The sequence below is a fragment of the Bactrocera dorsalis genome, chromosome 2, assembly GCF_023373825.1.
Source record: "Bactrocera dorsalis isolate Fly_Bdor chromosome 2, ASM2337382v1, whole genome shotgun sequence".
Taxonomy (NCBI): Eukaryota; Metazoa; Arthropoda; class Insecta; order Diptera; family Tephritidae; genus Bactrocera; species Bactrocera dorsalis.
Genome location: NC_064304.1, coordinates 45,251,396 through 45,275,595, shown reverse-complemented (window position 1 = coordinate 45,275,595; position 24,200 = coordinate 45,251,396). Strand labels below are relative to the sequence as shown.

General features: G+C 35.8%; 2 protein-coding genes across 2 annotated transcripts in view; both read left to right on the top strand.

Moving 5' to 3' along the window:
• LOC125776878 (tachykinin-like peptides receptor 99D) overlaps positions 1-10,707 on the top strand; it is a 37,270-nt gene extending 26,563 nt beyond the window's left edge. Inside the window, exons 3-5 of the mRNA XM_049450617.1 lie at positions 7,568-7,718; positions 9,161-9,357; positions 10,335-10,707. Coding sequence (XP_049306574.1) covers positions 7,568-7,718; positions 9,161-9,357; positions 10,335-10,347 — 361 coding nt within the window. The 3' untranslated portion in view covers positions 10,348-10,707. The remainder of the gene's footprint in view (positions 1-7,567; positions 7,719-9,160; positions 9,358-10,334) is intronic.
• LOC105222913 (tachykinin-like peptides receptor 99D) overlaps positions 1-24,200 on the top strand; it is a 453,112-nt gene that overhangs the window by 27,575 nt on the left and 401,337 nt on the right. The window lies entirely within an intron of this gene.

Here is a 24,200-nt window from a genome sequence, read left to right as displayed (position 1 = left end):
AAAGAAGAACTGTAGAAAACAAGCTCGGAGAACTAAGTACGGAAAATATTTCAGGAAAAATGATAGCAAGCAAGGAAAACTGGGAAACAATTGCCGGGTACGTGGAACATGTTTTGTGCACTAAAAAAAGAGACATGGATGAGGACTCCCAATAGAAGATGAGCCAATAGCTTGATGCTGGCTAGAAAACCGTAGGCATCCCTGGACGCAGGGAGAATAGAAACTGACCTGTAATGGGTCCATCTTGGAAACCTTGCCCTGAAGTAATGCGAAAGCGGTCCCGGGGTAGGGAAAAATCCATGATAGAAGGGGGGAGTGTTTTAGTGGGTACACCACTCACATAGGATGACGATCCCTATACGGTGCGAAGGCATTTTAAACCCTCCTTACGGCCTAAAAAAAAAAAAAACAAAAAAGGTACATAAGAAGGAAACTAAGATGAAAGCTAAATAGGAATGTTCGCTTTCAGCTTCAAGTAGTAATTCTAAACTTATGAAACATTTATTCTATTATTGCCTATTTTGTCTTTCATACAACTTCTATCACCATTTCAATTTTTAATGCTAGTCAAGAATTGTCAATGACGGAACAATGCAAATTTTGAACGCAATTCTGCCTGAAGAAAATTCGATATTACTGGCATTAAAGCGGTGAGCAAAATTTAAATTGAAACAGTGTTCAAAACGTTACATAAAACAAGGAGTGCTGAAGTGATGTGAAATGCAAACACTTTTCTTTTTGAACCACCACTCGCATGCTGCATGAAGGCACCATACATACATCTGCACTTTAAAATGAGCTCACGTGCATTATACTCGCATTCACAGACTTGTTGGTGACATGCCGTGACATGGTGGCTGGTCTCGGTTCCCGTAGCGACATATTAAACACGCCTTGCAACTCTTAATTGCAACATTTGCTCAAAGCTGTGGGGCATACAGGCCTATGAGCTCTTATGACAACATTTATTACACTCTAATCGCCAAAAAGTCTGAACTTTAAATTACCTTTATACTCTGATATGCAGATGAACTTAATTTGAATAAATAATAACAGCATTAAACTCTGCATAAACGCAGCAGCGTGTAACCTGAGTATGATAAGACGTCTAATTAAACCTGAGTTGCATACATTTTAAGAGAGTCTGTAATAATTTCATTTGCTGATTAATTTTAAGTTATGACCTTATAGATGTTTACCGTTATTTTATCAGCAGACCAAGCTGTTACAATTGCGATGCAAAGAGTAACGGTAAAACAACATTTAGTAGAACATTCATATGTGGCGCGCTTGTTTATATTTATACCATCTAGGCGTAATTACCCAAAGCGAGAAGGCTGGTTAAAAAGTAAAAATTTACACATCTCTTTTCTGCGTACAAGTGCTAATTTTATGCTAGCGTATAATGTAAACATTTTCGAAATTACTAGGGCATTTCGATAAGTACCCAGACACAATGTCATCTGTGGGAAGAAAATCTATTATCCGAGTTATTGTTCTGATGCACTTGTTACACATTAGCAAAACTAAGCTATAAGCATCTGGGGTCACCACGGTGTGATACACTGGAGGAGTATTGATAGTGAAGCCACAGAGTTTGTTAAAATTCGCGTCAAGCGCAGGCACCATAAGAGATGACTACTTCTCTTGGACCTTGGAACTGAACTCCATCTGGTATCTCAAAGGACCAAAACTGGTCTATGCGTGGCTTATTGGTCCACTAATTTAACCTAACCTAACCTAGCATATTAGTCGATATATGCGATTTCCAACACTGTAATGGAGAGCGATTCCACGCCAATGGTCCAGTTTTTACCCCATCCAATTTTTACGCCGGTCCTCTCATACTATCTCAGGGGTAAAATTTGACATCTCTGGCATATTTAGTTATTGATTAATCGTGTTTTTACCAGTCCCGTTATACGGGGAGTGAGCGGGGTTATCTTCCGATCTCATTCACACATATGTATGTCACTGTCAGTAGGGTTCTTATAGAATTTATCTAAAGTGAGTTTGGTTATTTTATCTTGAATGGTTTGGAAGGTATATACATTATGCCTATTAGAGGCGGTCACGCCCACTTTTTCCAAAACTTTAGCCAATAAGTGCCCCATGCTACTGCGGTCCCTGTTTTGTATCTTTATTTAGTGCACTTTATAAGATTTCGTTTAATGGCGCTTTGTGGGCGTGGTAATGGTCCAATTACTTTAATCAACGAACTCGTCTTAATTTTTACTCAAGTTAATGCTTACACAGACGGACGGATGGAAAGACAGAACACACGGACTTCAACTTGTTTCATCACCCTGATCATGCATATATACATATATAACTCCATATCTAACTCGATTTAGGTGATACCGACAGGCTCTGTAACAACATGGTCAAAGAGTATAAAAAGCCACTCGCTGATCAGAAACTAGAGGCAAATAGGAAGGTCATCACTATCATGCTGATTTCGCTGAAAGGCCTGTGGACAACGTTTTTTCACAGACGGGCTAAAGAAATTCGATAGTATCAGAGTCAAGTGTATATTTTTTTGAAAACTTTTGCTTTAGTTTTGTAGCGTAAATACTAATATTGATAGATTAAAGCTGCGAAAAAGTTCTACACCTGAATTTCATATTTATTAGAATTTGCATTTGCTGATGATAAAAAAGTATTCGTCTACTTAGCTACTCTGTAGCAACATGTTGCAAAAGTTTAATAAATACTTTGAAATTTCAAAATATGTACTATGCTTAGGCAAACACTTTGAAATATGAAAGTTTACGAAGGGTAAACAAAATAATGTGCGTTCGGTATTTACTGTAAACGACAGAGTACCGTAAACAAAATGACAGAGGCACTAAAATGCAAAACATTTTGCAGCAGGAGTGAGGGCAGGGCAGATAAACACAAATACCAATAATATTAGAAAATATTGTCGAAATATCGTGAAAACAAATGTGGGTGCGTTTATTTACTAAAGCTTCGTTTTACCGCATCAGAACCGAATAGCAAACCCATTTCCCGCAAATATTGTAACTTTGGTTTCACGGAACATTTTTCGATACAATTATTTTATATTTTGAGAGTATATGAATATGAGTAGTCATCGCTTTTACTCCTGTTTTTCGCATTATTATCGCAATACATATTTTTAATTTAATTATGGTAATACTAATAATGCCGATGTTGATTTTAGAAACTAAGAAGATTTATTTTCTCAGCCTTTTACACCGAAAAGCACACACTTTTCCTTAAATTAAAGAAAGCAAGTAAGGAGGAGCTAAGCTCGAATATAGCCGAACATTTTATACTCTTGCAAGTTGAAAGGATTAAAGCCAGCGTACTTTCAGGTACATAAGGCTTGTTTGTTGCGTGAGGTCTAGGGTGGGTTTTCATCCTATTTTGTTCATTTAAGCTCACGTGTTTACCGTCTGCCATATTTATTAAGATAACTCATATATTGGCCGATATATGCGATATAAAGTCAGCAGAAAGCTTACACACCAGAGAACTGCAAAAATCACTATTTTCTTGATTTACTCATACGCGAACTTTTTCATTCAACCTAACTCACTGAAAAAACCAGAGTGATGAGTAAAAATCAACTAATTTTGCCGTACACATCATTCCGAGGATCTTGAGTCTTCGGTTCAAAATTTCTCACTCAATTTAACTCACTGAACAAAAGTCAGCGTTCAAAAAAATGAGCATGTGTTGACGAAAGCCTCATTCGGTTCAATTTGAGTTGATTGATTATGTAAACTAAAGGGTGATTTTTTAAGAGCTTGATAACTTTTTTTAAAAAAAAAACGCATAAAATTTGCAAAATCTCATCGGTTCTTTATTTGAAACGTTAGATTGGTTCATGACATTTACTTTTTGAAGATAATTTCATTTAAATGTTGACCGCGGCTGCGTCTTAGGTGGTCCATTCGGAAAGTCCAATTTTGGGCAACTTTTTCGAGCATTTCGGCCGGAATAGCCCGAATTTCTTCGGAAATGTTGTCTTCCAAAGCTGGAATAGTTGCTGGCTTATTTCTGTAGACTTTAGACTTGACGTAGCCCCACAAAAAAATAGTCTAAAGGCGTTAAATCGCATGATCTTGGTGGCCAACTTACGGGTCCATTTCTTGAAATGAATTGTTGTCCGAAGTTTTTCCCTCAAAATGGCCATAGAATCGCGAGCTGTGTGGCATGTAGCCCCATCTTGTTGAAACCACATGTCAACCAAGTTCAGTTCTTCCATTTTTGGCAACAAAAAGTTTGTTAGCATCGAACGATAGCGATCGCCATTCACCGTAACGTTGCGTCCAACAGCATCTTTGAAAAAATACGGTCCAATGATTCCACCAGCGTACAAACCACACCAAACAGTGCATTTTTCGGGATGCATGGGCAGTTCTTGAACGGCTTCTGGTTGCTCTTCACCCCAAATGCGGCAATTTTGCTTATTTACGTAGCCATTCAACCAGAAATGAGCCTCATCGCTGAACAAAATTTGTCGATAAAAAATTTTCGAACCGAACACTGATTTTGGTAATAAAATTCAATGATTTGCAAGCGTTGCTCGTTAGTAAGTCTATTCATGATGAAATGTCAAAGCATACTGAGCATCTTTCTCTTTGACACCATGTCTGAAATCCCACGTGATCTGTCAAATACTAATGCATGAAAATCCTAACCTCAAAAAAATCACCCGTTATTAGCGACAAGACGACACGATGTGAGCGTGCACGTACAGTAACAATTTCTATGCAAGCCCCTTGCGTTCCACGAACTGCAGCTTGTTGTTTTAGCTTGTTTTTGTTTTCGTTTTTCTCACGTTTCATCTGTGCGGAAAAAGTGCCGCTTGCTGCGCGCATGAGTAAAATCATACGAGTTGATCTTTGCGAGTTGAGTGTTGTTCTTGTTCAAAACAATGATTGTTGAACCGAATGAGCAAGCGTCCGAAATCATTATATTGAACACGAGCCGAACAAACTCGGAGTGAAACAAAAAATCGCACACACCCGAGTGAATTTAAAATCAACAACGAAAATGTGAGCGCATGCATGTTGGATCGGCTGATCCGAACAGTGTGATTATTCGGCTGTTGAGTGCGTACGAATGTTTTTCATTCAGCCGATGCCGTTCTCTGTTACACACATACTCGTATTACTATCAAGAAAGCTTTCTCGCTGAATTTCAATTAATCCGACTTCGCCCATTTTCATATTGTAACATAATAATGTAAGCGGAAAGTCACGTGCTAAATTTTGAACTTCTCTACTTTTTTAAAGAAAAAACACTAAAACTTCAAATTTATAGGGGAATGGTTATCACCATTCGAAAGAACATTCTTTGGCATTAAATTTTTGAAGGTTATCTCTTTCAAATGTTGTACGGTTTCAGATGGTCGTTCGTGTATTTCGATTAGTTACTGACGAATGACACGCGTGATGCTCATAAGCATGAATCAAAGCGGGATTATCTCCGCAGAAAAATGTCTAGCGGTGGATATCACACGATCTAGGTGGCCAATCGACCAACCCAAAACGTGAAATTATCTGCTCAACGAAATGTTCTCTCAATAAATCCATTGATTGATGATGCGTGGTAAGTGGTTCCGACTTGTTAAAACCAAATGTCTTCGAGATCACGAACTTCAATTTCAGGCATCAAATAGTCGGCTTTCCAAGTGTGATAACGGTCACCATTGACGGTTACGTTCTTACCGGCATCAATTTTTAAAAAAATTGGGTAAGAGTTATGTTAGAAAAATATTAACGCCAAAGTCTGACGCAAATAAAATTAAATATTTCACCTCTCCATTGAACTCATACATATACAAACACGCAATGTGCACGTACGTTGCGCAAACAGTTTGCCACTAAATCCCTCACTTTAACTAGCTGTGACTCCCTTTCTCGTGTCCTCTAATGTTCACCTCCTTTCAGGTATGTTGCCATTATGAAGCCGTTGAAACCACGCATGAGTAAGCGGTACAATCTGGGCATTGCTGCCTTCATTTGGATAGCCTCAATTGCGATTACATGCGTTGTTCTTCTTTACAACCGGCGAAGTCCAACTGAAGGGTGGTACACGAATTGTGTGCTACACCGAGTGGCCTGATGGTCCCACGAATCACTCACAACAGGAAAAATGTATAAGTATGAGTTGCGCTATTAAAACAAGGGGAATATGTAGTATATGCAAAGGTATTGACGTAAATGTTTGAACACGTGTTCTTGATGCTCAATTTGCTACTAGAAATGAAATGAATTTCACATACTTACATACTTGTGGTTTGAATTACTTAAATTTTTAGCTCCGTATTCAAGTTAGATACATATGTGTATTGCAAAGGGTGATCTATTTCGAGGTCTTCCACTTTTTTAAAGAAAGAACAGAAAACTTAAAATTTTATGGGGAATGTTTATTATTACTCGAAAGAATATTATTTGGCATTTGTTTTTGAAGACTGTCATTTTCCAATGTTTGCCACAGCGTCTCAGCCCATCCTCTGACAACTCGTTCGAGCTTTTCAACTGGTAAATGACACGCCGATGATTCTGCCGGCCCACAAACCATACTGTTTTTCTGGATGATATGGCAGCTCTTGAATTTCTTCAGGTGGCTCTTCGTCCCAAATGCAAAAATTTTGCTTGCTTACATACCCATTGAGCCAGAAATGTGTCTCATTGCTGCACAAAATTTGGACAGAAAACGTTGGAACTTTTCAAGAGCCCATTGAGCGAAGCAATGTCACTTGGGAAGGTCACGCAGTTTCAGTTCTAGCAAAAACTGTATTTTTTACACTTTTAGACGATTGGAAATGCGTAAATATTTAATTGCTTTATTTGGCACAAAATTAAATAAGTCCAGTACAGACTGGGAGAGATGTTACCAGTTCTTTGCCTGCTTAAATTTAGACCCTTAATGTGACTTTTCCAAAAATTATACGCTGATGCAAAATATTTATTTTAAATAGTTTGTTAACTCCGGAATTTAAAAAAGAAGAAATATAATGTCGAATTAATTATCTATTCACTTATATTCCAAATTTCAAAAGCGATACAATTTTTTCTCCAAAAGAGAGATAAACATAATTACAAACTCTTCTAAGGTGCCGTGTCTCAGGTGATATTTTAAAAGAGATCACGCTCTGAGATTATGCATATTCCCTCTATAAGAAATGGGTTTCTTAAAGACTTCCTTTAATCAATCAGAATACATAATTACATATGATGTGCTCTAATTCTTCCAATTCCTTCTTTGTCATAAAACTCGAGTAGCATTGCAACATATTTGAAAAATAGCTTTTGTATAGCAATATTTGCGTTCTACTTCCCCCTTCCAATTGCAAATATAAATAGCCAAGCAATTTTTCAAGTGCCCAACCAATTATATTTTGCATTAACTTTACATTTCGGCAAAATCGCAAATCCAAAAGCAATAAGTCGGGCGCTTATGATAAATTCGAAATTTATTTGTAAACAAAATTGCCCAAACACAAATGTAAGAGTCGCCATAAATTTTGGAAATAATGTACTGAATTTTCGTTCATTTTCTTTTGTCCTTTTACTTTTGTTTACAGTTATAATATCGTTTTTATGATTCTCACGTACATACTGCCCATCATTTCGATGACGGTCACTTATTCACGAGTCGGCATTGAACTTTGGGGCTCAAAGACGATTGGAGAGTATACACCCAGACATATGGAGAATGTTCGGAGTAAGAGGAGGGTAAGTACAATTCACTTACTATGATAAATATTTCTATCACTGCGTATCATTTCAAATAAAATCACAATTTTTTTAAATTTTTCTCAGTTTTGGAGGTTTCTCTCTTCAATTTTCTTACCAATGTTTGCTTTTACAGCTTTTTATACTTTTGCTACATGTTGCTACAGAGTATAACAGTTATGTTCAACTAACGATGGCTTGTATTACTTAAAACTAATCGATATAGATATAGAGTAATATATACATATATGAATGATGAGGATAACGAAACGAGTTGAATTGAGTGAAGGTATCCTGATGAAATATACTATATATCGTGACTTAAAATACAAAATAATGTAACATTACTTTTCATAACTATCGTTATAATAAAAATCACTCGTATTGAAACAATATTTGAGTTTTGGTTATAAAATGGTTATACCATATTGGTTATTATACATATCTGACAGCGATTTCCAATTTTCTTTCAATGATACGTTGCCATTACACAAAACCTTATAAAACTTTATAACCAAGCAATAAGGATACAAAAAATGTTTTTAAAGTAAGCGTGGTTGCGCCCTTTAGAATTTTTCAGCACTTTATTGCTACAAAGCCGGTGCACTTTATTCGATATAAAAATATGTTAAATCATGTAATAACCACGCCTTCTCCCCATATAACGGTTGTAACAAAACCCACAAAAAGGACGATAACTCATTGAATAAATGCGTCACAAGTATTAAATTGCACAATCAGAATGTCAAGAATGCCTTTATAGGAGAAGATATAAAAATTAAATAATCGGCGTGTCACCGCCAATCTTTAGGTGTAACTCTATATCTCTGTATCTATATGTGATGTTGCCTAAACAGTGCTATCATAACCACGCCTACTTCTCATGCAAAAAAGGTATTTCATCTTGCATCCAAAAATTGTCGAAGTCGGGCCATAGCTTTTCAAGGACCCAGACACCAAATCTGTTCACCTCAGTACATACGGCTGAGCTTTAACCAAACATGCCGATCAATCTATGAGGTGTAGTAATGTAATTCGTGGATAATATTTTTGTAATGACTTGCTCTTGTAGCAAAAGTTAGTAAAATCGGGTAAAAATGTGTCCTAGCCCCCATATACCTTATTTGACGAGGTGATGAGAGCAAAGTGTAGGTTCTTGTTCAATGAACAGTGAGCACTAAAATTTAATTCTGGTGGACATCTACTGTTGGTCATATTCTACAAAGAAGGAATTAGATAATTCAGTCTGTAGTTCATCGACTTCAGCTGCTGTTATATTTGCCAGTATTCATACAATATATGTACTTATATGAACAATATACAACTAAATATTTATCTACAAAACCTGAAGATATTTACGTTGTTCTTATTACTATCAGCTTTCACGGAAATTGGTTATATTTCTAACATTTATCATTTCTTTTTAATTCTTGCCCCTGCAGGTGGTGAAAATGATGATAGTTGTGGTGCTGATATTCGCCGCTTGTTGGTTGCCCTTTCACATCTATTTCATAGTCACATCATGTTATCCGGCGCTGACACAGACTCCTTTCATTCAGGAAGTCTATTTAGGCCTCTATTGGCTGGCCATGAGTAACTACATGTATAATCCGATTATCTACAGCTGGATGAACTCAAGGTATGTATATTCATGTTTACAAATTCCAGTCATGCAGTCGACACGTTTTCAATTCAGGGCAGGATAGATGTGAAATAATTTGTTTTTTTATGAGCACCGAGCAAAGACAAACATTTCGTATAAAAGAAGGAATGCGTAAGTCTCAGCTCAGTATGTAAACCTATGAAAATTTACTAGAACCTTGCAATTGGTTTTCATCATACAATGAACGTTCGGAAACGCCAAGCATGAGAAGCCTAATCTTAGCCATATTTTATGCTGAAGAAAAGAGTTAGACTTGTTTCGACAGTCTAAGAAAGAGATATGTACGAGTACATAAGAAGATTTTTATGATTTTGTATTTTTATTTGCTGGTGCAAATCACACTAAGCCTAAAGGAAAAATATTGAATTTAATGTTATTTATTACAATATTTATAATAAATATTATGCGTTATGATTTTTATATTAACATAGCTTAAGCAAATGATTACTTACATGACAGTAAGTTACGACGAATTGCACAAATAGCATATCGGAGAACCCATCTTATTTCACTGCAATGCAAATACAGCAGAGGTATCGACATTTCACCAAAGGCGCAAAGATTTTTGTAATATTCAAAACTAGACAAATAAATATAATATTATGTATTTCAACACGATCATTACAAAAGGTTTCTAAATTTATATTTGGTACAAAGGTCCCCAGCAATGAGAAGCACTTGTGATTTTAAAAAGTGGGCGTTTCCCAAGCTCTTTAATGTTAACAATTCATATTCTATAACTATGAGAACTTTCCCAACTTTAAAAGTAGTGGGAGTAGTAAGTGAAGATTTTACTCGTGAAAAGTTTTCTAGGAGTATAAGGTTATGAATTCCCTTATTGTAAGATATAAAATAATAAATTTAACAATTTCTTTAAGTTAGGTTAATTTTCTGATAATATCATTGAAATTACAAAGTATCCACCATTTAAAGTATAATATTTGCTGTTTCAGGAATACAGCATGATTCCATATCAGTTACGAACTAAAATTCGTATGGACTCTTTTACCGTTTCGAATTCATCATTGCGTTAATACTCGCCAGATTACATCATCACCGACCAGTTAGATAATCAAGGTACTGGGACAGTGCGAAGTACTTTAGGGGAAACAACCTCGAATTAAGGCGATTTTTATTTCTGTGATATTATATATAGCTGCAATATATTCTTAAAATATTTTACATATTGAGATGAAAAAAATAATCTTAAATAGTGTTAAGCTTTTATTGTTATTATTATTCTAAAACTTTTTTAAATTTGAATTGTTTTTCTGTAATACCTTTATTTTTATTAAATCAGTAGAGAAATAAATAAAGCGCATATGTATGCTATATGGTAATTGATTTAATTTGGAATTTTACAATTCGAAGGTTTGTATCTGCAAAAAATAACCCGCTCTGCTTTGGCTTAGTAGTAGTAGAAAAATGTATTACGAACTCTCCGTATCCGCTATATAATAATCACTTCTTACTTCGTGTTGTAAGTAAATATTATTGTTGTTGAAATTTTAACATACGGTTTTAAGTTCACAATGGAACTTATACCCTCGAAAGATGAGCAGTTTTTATGTCAGACGAAAGTACACATACACAGGGAAGAAAAACCAAAGAAATAAAGCTATGTATCGCAGAGTAATACTATAGGTCGACAATCAATTTCGTAATTAGTTTATCTGTGGCAGCAAGTGATGAAATGAACGCGGTTGAATTCATGTGCTTGTTAAGTACTACGCTACCAAACGTCAACATTTCTGTTTTTCAACGTTGTTAAATTTTTTAATGTTTTACTACATATGTATTATTGATTGTACTTCACTTAACAATTCTGTAGTCTAATAAATGTATCTGAAGATAAAATTCTTTGATATTGATATTGGTGATGGTTGTTTAATAATGAAGAGGAATGAGAGCTTTTTATATACAAAATTGCTATATTTAACTGATACACATCCATGCGGCTTTCAACTATTGGTATTAACGAATCCTATAAGAACAACTACTGTGTGAAATTAGGTCAACTAGGATGGTAAACACGTCCACTACAAACCTTCCTATACTCGCTAAATGTGTCAGAGACATTAAATTTTACATCCAAGATCGCCCAAGAGGGATTCATGGGAAAATATGTCGAAATTGGACGAAAAGGGTGGCCCCCCTACGTATTTCCGGACCTACTGAACCAATTTCAACCAGATTTAGAACATAACAGTATTCTCATGGTTCTATGTTACATTGTAAAAATGCGTCCAAGAGGATTGCAGCCACGTATATTTGCCATATAAGATAATTTTACAAACTTTATTTGGCTCTTTCAATTTTCCACTACTCGAATCAATCACCAAAGAGTATATCCGGATAAAATGTTGCACGAATAGTAACTTTCTGGTATGTAATCTCAGGTCAAAATCGGATCATAACCACCTCCTTATCTGCTCAGCCTGCCATATCTACAGATGTCGAATTCGCTGTTGAATTTTTCATCAGCAAAAATGTGGGGCTTTAGCCAAGTTTCTGTGAAAGCAATGATTTTAAAGTTACAATTAATGCTATTTAAATACAGATCAGTAAGTTTTGTGTTAAGACGTCTAACATTTTGATAATAAATACTCAGCAAATTATTGTCAATCAGTTTTTTGTATCAACGGGTTTTCTTGGCATTTTAGTAACAACTACAGGGGGCTTATCACGTCCAGATGGCCAGAATGAGCTGTCAAGTACCAATTGAAAATTGTCAGCGGATATATCGTTCTTAAACTACGAAATATCCCTGTTACATATATTACGTATGTCTGTATCTACCGTTTTTAATTGCGACGAGATATAACTGTTTATATTATCGACTGTGGTATCCGCAGCAAGTCTTAAGATAAAAATTGCCTTTTTCGGCGATGTTAGAACTAAGTTTTTATTAGCTGACTTGGAGGTATTTGGAGGCGGATCTTGAGAAGTTTTCCGCTTACCGTGTTCAGTAACAGTTTTCTTTGTGTCCTGAGCAGACCGAAACTTCTCTCCTTGAGGACAAGGGGATGAAAGATTGATGAGATTAATAGTGGGTGGGGGCATTCTTTTTAAGGAAGATACAGTCGTATCTTCATCAGACGGACGTTTACGTTTAGATGAAGGTTTTGGATTCTCTTCTTGCACATTTAGGCGTTTAAATGATTGAAACCACGTTTCATAATGCCTACACTTTTTAGTAAGGATTTCAAGCTCATGACCAATCTCATTGAAACTATTGCGCGCCTGCCTCAAAACTTCAAATAGTTCAATTTCTGTTTGTCTGAATTTTAAGCAAGACCAGCGCAAGCCCTTACTATCAAGAATAGAACCCAATATCCTACCAGTCAGTTCAGCACATTTAAGATGGGCAAGTCCGTCACAAATCCAGCAAGAAACAAAGCGTTCCGACTCGCCTTTCACAGAGCAGTTCGGAAAATTGCAAGTCATATTGATAAAAAAATATTAAACAAAAATATTAAAAATGTTAAATAATAAAAGTAAAAAGAGCAACGAAAAAATATTTATAACAAATAAATGCGATAAAAATGGTTGGTTATCAAAGATAACAACCAATGTAGCGAGCAGTTTGAGATGCACAGATATGGAAACGACTAAAATCAAGAAAGAGATTTAAGTTTTTTTCTTCTTCTTCTTAATTGTCGTAGGTACCACTTACACGATTGTAGCCAAGTTAACAACAGCGCGCCAGTCGTTTCTTATCTTCGCTACGTGTCGTCAATTGGATATACCAAGCGAAGCCAGGTCCTTCTCCGCTTGGCCCTTCCACGGAGTGGAGGTCTTCCTCTTCTTCTGCTTCCCCCGGCGGGTACAGCGTCGAATACTTTCAGAGGTGGAGTGTTTTCGTCCATTTCGGACAACGCTGTTTTTAATTCGCTGAACTATGTCAATGTCGTCGTATATCTCATACAGCTCATCGTTCCATCGAATGCGATATTCGCCGTGGCCAACGCGAAAAGGGCCGTAAATCTTTCGCACAACTTTTCTCTCGAAAGCTCGCAACGTAGACCCATCAGTTGTTGACATCGTCCAAGCCTCTGCACCATATAGCAGACGGGAATTATGAGCGACTTATAGAGTCTGAGCCAAGTCGCGAGTGCGATTTGTTTGATGACAGGAGATATTCCGTCTTGCCCTCGTTCACTTCCAGACCCATTTGCGTTGCCTCCTTGTCCAGTCTGCAGAAGGCAGAAGTAACGGCACGGGTGCTGAGGCCGATGATATCATTATCATCGGCATACGCCAGCAGTTGTACACTCTTATAAAAGATTGTACCTGCTCGATTAAGTTCTGCAGCTCGAATAATTTTCTCCAGCAGCAGATGGAAGAAGTCGCAAGATAGGGAGTCGCCTGGTCTGAAACCTCGTTTGGTATCGAAAGGTTCGGGGAGGTCCTTACCGATCCTGACGGAGCTTTTGGTGTTGCTCAACGTCAGTTTACACAGCCACATCGTGGCATAAAGGCAGCTCCTTTTCGGGTTGTCGAAGGCACCTTTGAAATCGACCAAGAGGTGGTGTGTGTCGATTCTCCTTTACGGGGCTTTTCCAAGATTTGGCGCATGGTGAATATCTGGTCGGTTGTTGATTGGCCAGGTCTAAAGCCACACTGATAGGGTCCAATCATCGGTGGGCTTTAATCTTTTACACAATACGCTCGATAGAACCTTATACGCGATGTGGGGGAGGCTTATCCCACGGTAGTTGGCGCAGATTGTGGTGTCTCCTTTTTTATGGATTGGGCATAGCACACTTAAATTCCAATCGTTGGGCATGCCTCCCTCCGACCATATTTTGCAAAGAAGCTGATGCGTGCTCCTTATCACCTCTTCGCCGCCGTGTTTGAATAGCTCGGTCGGTAATCCATCGGCTCCCGCTGCTTTGTTGTTCTTTGCTGTTCTTCGGACGGGTAATTGCTACTAATTACGAACTTCTTCATAGTCGGGCAATGGAACGCTTGCTCCATCGTCATCGATTGGGAAATCGGGTTCGCCTTCTCCTGGCGGTGTGCATTCACTGCCATTCAGCAGGCTGGAGGAGTGTTCCCTCCATAATTTAAGTATGCTCTGGGCATCAGTGATTAGATCACCTTTGGGGATTCTACAAGAGTATGCTCCGTTCTTGAAACCTTCTGTAAACCGCCGCATTTTTTCATAGACTTTTTGAGCATTCCCCCTGTCGGCCAGCTTATCAAGCTCTTCATACTCACGCATTTCGGCCTCTTTCTTTGTCTGTCTGCGAATGCGGCTCGCTTCCCTCTTCAACTCCCGGTATCTATCCCATCCTGCACGTTTTCTTTCCGCTGCGACACAGCACTCCTCGTCGTACCAGCTGTTTGTTTCCACCAAATTTTGTAGGTGACGTTCTCCTCAAATTTCTTTGTAATAATGAAAAATATAGGCGTAAGTCGGACTGCAACTACACCTACTTTCCATATGACACATTTTAAATTCTACTTGATTTTTTTCACTTCCCAGTATAGAAATCACTAAGCAATTAATATATCTGGAAAAAATTTTGCACGAATAATGCCTTTAAAATATCCCAGCTCATAACCAAAAATTGTCTAAATCTTACTAAAACTGTTCAAGCCCTTAGGTACCGAATATTTGGGCCTCAGTACTCTTAGTTGACTTTTGATATAAAATATAGTATTTGAAATTTGGAGGAAATTCTATCCCGATGATAGTACAGGTGTGTCTTTGTGTTACAAATGGGTTGAATTGGGTCAATACTTCCCTTAGTGCTCAAATATTTAAAGAAGTATAGTTGACTTTTTAATCCCAAATATCACTCAATGTATAAGATACTTCGGGGTGACTTTATACCGCATATAGTTATCAAATAATATGTGAGTTATCTCAATGAAAATAAAAATTCTGTTTTACTCATAACATCGTATATAATAGATAAAAATTGGCGAAAATTTGACCTAGCCCCTATATAAGCAATATCAGAATTTTAGACCATTCGACTGATTTTATACCCCATAGATTGGTGATTGATAAAAATCCAATAATGTAACTCGAGGTGCGAAAAAACGTTCTTTTGAAACTATTGATTATAAACAATCTACTAAACATTTGCAGACCGTATAATTCTCTACAATAAATTTTGCGACAGCATATGTCTAGGTATAATAATTTTGTCACAATAATCAGTCGAAGAGAATACGCATCGCAATCGCGTACCGGAGAGTTGAGTATCGCTCGCAGAATGAGTTTTCGCATTCCTACTGTCCTACTGGACACGTGCACTATTAAAATTCAACCAATTGCCTGCACCGAACACTTAAACATACGAAAAATATATTTAATTTTAACTTAATGTCTTTCGTTTTAGCTGTGGATATAAGTCACTTGACGCAACAAAAAAAATTATTTTTTGAAGTACTTCGATGATTGGAAAAACCGTTGGCACAAGTGTATAATATCTCATGGGGATTACTTTGAAGGGGACAAAATAGATATTCATGAATAAATAAATAATTTTTGAAAAAACACAAAATTCGCGTACTTTTTGAACACACCTCGTACATAAGTTTGCAAATGATTACCATGATAATTATAAGAAGGTATCAATAATGCACCCTCTTTTCATTGGGTTGCTGTAATATATTATTTTCTTCTATAGAATATTTTACAGAGGTCTCTATTCTGCAAATGGCTGAAATGTGTAAATATAAAAACATTTTTCAAGAAATTATTTTTGTTTATTCCAGCAACCTTCCCCTCAATTAATTTCTTGTCATAAATAACAATTACTTTTGGCTGTCCACTTCCTACAAATTGCGCGACATGTGCCATCGTTATTGCTCTACATACATATGTGTAAGTAGATTTATTTTTATGTATTTTTTGTGTTTTTTGTAAGAGAGAACTCTTTATGCTGCATGAATTCTATTTAATTTATTTGGGCACACATTCAGTAAATTTTGTTCGCTCTACTGCTTTAGCGGCTCAAATTTATTCCAAACCATTTTAAGACACCAAAGTATATGTATGTAACTGCGAAATGGGAGCCCTTGCGAGCCTTCGGGATGAACGTAACCTTGACTCGTATCCAGGCCCCCGGGATGTAACTCAACTGATGCAGTTCGCATAGATAGGTGCCAACCAGCTGCATAACACCTTAGCAGCCTGTTGCAGCTGTGCTGGTATGATGCCGTCAGGTCCCGGGGACTTGAACGGTTTGAACGAACTAAGCGCTCACGTCAAGTGTCGTTCGTCAGGATGCCGACAAAGGCCGCACAATCCTCACCCCGAGAGATCCCCTAACAAAGGACGTGTTGCTCGAGAAGTGAGCGTCGAGGAGCATCTGAAGTGTTTCTTCACTGCTGAGGGCCCACTTCCCATTTGCATCCTTGAGATACCCCAGGACGCTGGGTTTTTTGCGAAATTACGCCTGAATCTAGAGGACTCGTGACAGCACTCCACTTTTTCACAGAAGCTTTTTCTAATTTCAGACTTGTATATTGAAAGTCCTGTTTTATACAAATCCCAGTCATCAGATAACCCACTTCTGCAGGCCCTGTTAAATAAAGGTCTACAGTACGCCCTGATATCTGAGAGCTACATAGTCCACCATAGAGGTTTCCCTTTACCCTTTGGTGTTTTCAGTAGACAGGACCTCTCCAGCGCAGCATTGCATGCCGAGCTGAAGACTTCAATTCACTCCTCCACCGCATCAGTAGTGGCCAACAAGTCCACTCCCGGTGCGCGTGGGAGAGTTTGCCGAAGCCTCCTATGGTAACCTTCCCAATCCGTGTTCCTAGGGTTTCTGAAAGATTTTCTAGGCGGACCTTCTCCGACTAGACTAAACCCGATGTACTTGTGATCTGAAAAGGAGTGGTCGTCGAGGACCCTCCAGTTCGTGGTCAGCGGGGCAATCGCGTGTGAGGCTAGAGGGAGGTCAAGAGCCTCCCTCCTGAACGCAGTCACAAAAGTAGGAGAGTTTCCCCTATTACAGATGTGAAGATTTTCGCTAAATATAAAATCAAAAAGTGACTCAATATTATTAATACCTCTTTATAAAATATTTGAAAAACTAATATTTTTTAATATTATTTGTTGCGTTACTTTTACTTCATTTACGTTTTTGAACGTCCCGGGCAATAAAGCGACTGTTTTGAACTCGACCTAGAATTTACAGATGCCCAGATTGCATTTTATTTTGTAGTGTCATTTGAAAACAGTAGCTACAAAATTAAATGTAATCTGGGCATCTGCCTGGTCACTCCTTTGACATATGGCTTATGAATTATTGTTGCAAAAACTGAATAATTTTATTCACAGTGTAAGTTGACACCCTATCGAGTTGAAACCCGTAACCGCCAAAATATTTTTCAAGCAAATGAAACAGGCAATATTTCGGTTCTTTGCTAGAGTTGGACTTAATTGATCTCAACAAAATATATCTTGAAAAGTTGGATAGTTATTGTCAAAGTTATTAAACAGATGTGCAATATTAGAAATACATATTTGTTAAGTGTTGGTAAATAAATGATTAACTTTAGTACTCTTAAATAATTTTCTAATCAATTTATGCGCCGAAGCGCTACCATAACGAAAACAACTGAAGAGTAATTTAATAAAGTGTTAGCGTTAGAAAACATAGACTTTTTTTCTTTCGCCCAGATTAGTTTGAACTTTACTCATGTTGTTGGTATTTTTTAAATAATTATAATAACAATTTTTAAAATAACCTATTATTCTATTTAAACCCAACAACATGAGAACTAAACCAGATCGAATTCTTACTTCACAATATCTGATGAATTTTGATATTCAAATTCATTCAAATTGTAAGAAGCATATTTCAAATAGTTATAAAAAACCTTAAACATGAATATGAAAAACATAAGTCGTTTTAGAGACCCACAAGCTGGATAAAAATTTTAAATATAAATATGATCAGAAATACAAACCATTTGCAAAAACAATAACAGAGTGCTGTGCTTTCAGTGAGGTGATGAGGAAAAACTTATATCTATGTTGGCAACAGAAGGATTTTTCAGAAACATTTCATTTTGAGAAAAATACTGAATTTTTTATCTTTGCTAATAAGAAGCACTCGTAGAAGTGATATACAAAAATGTGGTTTTATTAGTTTACATAAACGTATAATATAACCGATTATATTAGCAACTAATTATAAGACATTGTTTAAAAATTGCTTCAAAATTATTTCCAAACAATCAGTACTAAATGTATCCATGTATAACTTTAATCTGTATCAATAAATTAGCTACTTCTCACGCAAATGATGGTTGCATTGCGATTTTTGCAAATAAATGTTATGTCTGGTAATAAGTTTCATGCCATTGACATTGATTTACACAGTCTAAACTAAATCTAAAAATTATTTAACTTTGCTGTATTAACGGCTGTATTCAAATTTCCTTCATATGAAAGCATACATACTAAATGTTGATCAATTCACACCAATTACTCAAAATTAAATAGTTTTGCCTTAGTCTTCCTGCTAAGATTAATGTGATATTACGTATACGTCATGGCATACCCACCCTCATAGAAAATTGGACTATAGTAAATCTAATGAAAAATAAGTCTTTTATCAACAGACATTTCAAACTATAACTAAATAAAATTTAATTAAAATCTCTTATTTTTGGGCTCTCTGCGACATTAAGAATCTCCTGTGCCTTAACAGCGGTTTCCTCCCTATTTCTACCTTCTTTAATCAACAATTATTATTTATAATGAATTTAGACGAAATGAAAGACTGATTATATATTCCCAGATTAAATTAGGAATTACTCAATTTATTATTAAACCCATAAAACATTGTCGATATACGTACACATTTGTGTACAAATAAGTATAATTCCTCGAATTTTTTTCGTTCTTATGTAGAAATTTGTGACAAATGACGATATGCTATTTATAGTGTGTTTATTTCTGCAAATCGTCTTGAATCAAAGCAGCTAGGAATTATTTGTTTACACGTTCATATTTTTATTGCCATTACATTCCACATATGTATGTGTGCGTACAAATATACAAAAGTAGCGATGCAAGATTCTCTATAAATACTTTTATTTACATTTTTCCGGCTACCAGAAGTTGTTTCCAATCTAGTTTCTTAAAATGTTGGGGTGAAATTATTGTAAAATATATAATACTTGTATATAGTGTACACAGTAGTACAGAAGAGCTTGTTTGTACAAATAAGTATATGAGTAGTAATAACAAAGATCAATTGGTTCAAGCATTAACAGTGCTCGAAATTCGACCAAAAGAAAATTCAGTTTTATTTAATTATAATTATATTTAAATTTTATCGAAAATATTTAACAAAATCTGAAGAGAAATGTAGAATACAATCATTAAGACAAACTCTGCACTCATTATTGTTGGATGCAATTCATCTCGAATGACATGACAATTTCATTAAATGCACACACATCTTCATACTTTTTGACGCTTTTACATACAACAAGAGCAATTTTAAACAGAATTTCGATTTTTTTGGGAGCCACCTTATACAACCGAGTAATGAGTTTATCCCTTCCTCGTTGTCCTTCACGCTAAGACTTTCTATCAATAAAACTGTTTGTGCAGAGATAACAGATAAAAATTTACGGCTAAAATCACATGTGTGTGCAGTCAAACACATGATTCACAGTAAATACGGTGCTCCACACAAGCCCTGTATGTACGCAAGATGAAAAATGTTCGAAAGACTTTCCAAGGAAGTTTTGTACAATCATCGAATCAGTAAATGGTTATCTATTGAACAGACGACGCTATAATAATGTTTCCGTTGATTTTGTAGAAAAATTTTTAGATAATCGTTTCAACGTTCCACACAATCCATATTTTATTGCAAAATATAATGATAAACAAATAAGGAAGTTCGGGTACAACCGAACATTTAACACTCTTGCAACTATCAAGGATTAAAGCCAAGGAGGTACCTTCAAGTACATAAGGCTGTTTAGTTATATGGGGTCTAGGGCGAGTTTTCAGACGATTTTACATATTCATTCTCAGCAAATATTTTTTTATTTATTAACATTTTTTCATGATTTTAGTAGGGACGATAACCATTCACGTACTTTTTAAGAATAAATTGGGGTTTTGTGTTTCAGATGATCTAAGCATGAGAAATCGCGTCCGCCAGTTAAAAAACGCATCTCATTCAGCCAGCCATTTCTCCGACAGATGTCATCAGAAAATTCCGAAAAAATTTGTTTATACACACCACGATATACATATGTGAAAAAAGTTCTTATGTAGGATAAAAATTTTTATGAAAATAATGTCAAAAAACAGGCCACATACTCACATATTGACCGATATATGTGGTAGAAAGTCACCCGGAAGTTCTTTATACTAGGTTCATAAGGGCTGAGGGAAGTATTAACCCGATTCAAACTACTGCAACAAGCAAAGTCTAAACACAATTAAAGTGGAAAAATGGCAACCGTGAATATTTTTAAAGAATACACAATTATCTCATGTACATATATATATATTTGCAAAGAAATAACATCGATCATTGAAAATGCTCCACCGCACTTGTAGTTGTTGTAGTCGCTAAATTTGCGACAACTCATTTTTACCTGTGATCCCGTTGAAATAGATACATCCGAAAAAATAACGCACTTCTGCACATCGTCTCCTTTTAAATGGTGTAAATTATACTATGTATATATCGGCGGCAATACAGTCAAAAAGGGAACACAATACTTTGTTAGCGTAATTACGTATAGATAATGGTTAAAAAGACGAGACATGTAATAAATGTATACGTTTGTAGAAAAAAAGCATCAGAATTTAGCGAGTTGGCTGAGGAATGAACAAATTTATGCTAGGAATTTATACAAATTTAAATTTAATACCTTCACAACTTTAAAAAATATGTAGATAAGTACGATATGTATGTTGTATTTTGAAGTAAATGATGTTCGTTTCCAATAAATAACGCATATTTATTGTATTTTCACTTATTTTATTAAAACCTATGTTAAACTTAAACTCTAATAGTAAACATTTTGTTTAAAATATGTGAAATGAACTATTTCGGTGCGACAACTAATTAGAAATGAAAATAATTTATTAACAAAAAATAAAGATATTACAAAAACCTCCTTACTTCCAGTTAGTATTTTGTTGGTTATCACTTTTACTTTAATTTTGCTTTACATCGATTCCGAATTTACGTTATAAGACTCCGACAGCGCACCAATGGCGTAGCTTGCCATGCCGTTCTAATTTCACCACAAAGAACATCCATATTTGGGATATTTTTGGTGCACATGGCTCTTTTAGCAACACCCAGAGATGTTCTATAGGCTCTGGCTGGACGATTCCCACTCCAAAACATTGGTAGAATTTTCATTAAAAGAAACTTTTGTGTCAACTTAGACGCATATTTTGATATGTTATCTTCCTTATAAAATACAAATTATCCTCAGAACATGGCAACTTGACTGTCTTTCGGGAGTGGACGTATTTCTCCTTGTTTAAAATGCCTTTATTCTTATGGAGTGGACCAACACCACTCCAAATAAAATATCCCCACGCCATGATTGATCCTCCACCATACGCAACTACGCGTGGAACAAAGCGAAGATCAAATTCTCGAATTATTGGACGGCGAACATACCTTCGACCATCAGGACCTAAGCGATTAATTTTTGTTACATCGTTCCAAACGACATACTTCCGTTGATTTGTTGTCTTATACCAATAAATGTTGGCAAATCGAATTCAAGTAAGAAGTGGGTATCTGTGTGCTGACCTGCCGTGAAGTCCAGACACTCAAAACAATTTTTTTGAGGATTTGACCTTATTCGAAATTTCTTTGCACATTTTTTCAGACCGACGAAAGTCAGCGTTGCAGCGTTTCTTCATTAAAAAACTTGAATAATACATTTTAATATATTTTAAACCACAACCTTGAAATACATTCTTACTAGAAACCGATAAAATTATTAACAAAAATTAAGGTCTTAAATAACGCATTTACTATTTGGGAAACAATTAAAAGAACAATGACTTCACAACTACAAAACAGAGTGAATTTAGTAATAAATAGAGTAATACGAACAATGCAAGACTTTTAGGAATATAAATAACGGTATATCAAAAATTTTTATCATTATACTCATCAGTCACCTACAAAAAAGAGAGCGTTTCTAATTAGCTGCCAACGGCTTTGGATATACCATACTTTTGTGTTATGAAATGACTTGAACGGTGACAAAATAATTTACAGCGGTATGTATTAGTTGATCCGAAGTTAATTTTATTGCCTCACCTTCACACGAAGAATTTATAAATCAAAATGTCAAATCTTTATATAAATAAGGTGATTGTTTTACATAAATATACAAGGTAAATCTGAGGCATGGAGTTCTTTCCTAGAAATCATAGACGGGATCCTCCGAAACAGCAAACAAAAATTAGAAAAACTAGGATGCACCGTCAGGCTTTTTTCTATACTCCCACATTGACTCTTTTCCCGAAAATCTTGATTCGAATTCAAGTGATGGTCTTGACATCTGTATACTTTCTTAAATCTCAACGTTTGGCTTTCCTTAGCTAATAAGCAATTCTCACGTATAAAGAAAAATATTATATCTATGAAAACACTGTTGAATTATTCGCCAGATTTTGGTAACTGAAACTTGTTAATAAACTGTTGATTCTACTTAGAAAGGTTATTGGTAATATATTCAACAACTTATTTGAATATGCTGTTTTAAAGAGTCGACAATTCGTCTGAAAAATAATAAAAACTTTAAACATGCTTAATTTCTTCAGACAGATATATTTGAGTATTGCAGCGAAAAATTCTAAACCAGTCTAAAAAAGTAATTCCATTTATTTGGCCAACTGCTTAAACAATATAGCCTCTTTTTCTACCTTATTTGCACGATTTTTTTATCCATTCAATTTTCACTTGTTGCGCTGCAAAAGATTTACGAAGATGCAAAAGTTTCGTCTCCCTTTACTAAAAGATTTAACTTGCCTCAAGTGGTAAATGAGTAGTCGGAGGAATTACATGAGCTTTTAACACGTTCCTCTAACAAATGGATTGCAATTTGCGAAGTAAATCTCTTTGAAGGATATTTAAGTCAACTAAGGTCAATAAGGAAGAAAGAAGCATAGTGGAAGTAGATTTAAACATTACAACTACAATTGCAGACAAAAGTTGACCTTCGCCGGAAAATGGTTAGAAGACGAAAATGAAAAGGCAAGTAAAGGATATGGTTCTTTGTTTTGCTGTTTAATATTCCATTGAGTTTAAAAGTGAAAGGTATAAAGTATAAAGGAAAATTATATGCACTGCTGACTGAAACTGAAAAGAGAAGTCAAGATTTTCTTATATCATACATATCTATCTATTCGTAAACTTCCACACTAACGCGTTTTTTGTTGAATAAGTGTCAAATACATGGAATTATCATGGAAACACATGATAATGTACTCTAAAGAGCTAGTGGACCCCCTATTTTTCACTTGTTCATAAATGTTTAAAATAATATATATATACAAAGTGCGTTCCAAAGTAAACAGGACTTTTTGAATCTGCAATCTTCATCGATTGTCCAGTGAATCGAATTTCATGACATTTCATCTATTGGAAGTGAAGTTATGGCGTCTGTATGTTTGTGTTATCGGTGCGAAACTGAGCTTCGAACAAAGAGCCAACATTAAATTTTGTTTTAAAATTGGTAAAACTTTTACAGAAACGATTCAATTGATGAAACAAGTTTATGACGATGATTGCCTATCGCGTAGCAGAGTGCACGAGTAATTTCAATGTTTTCAA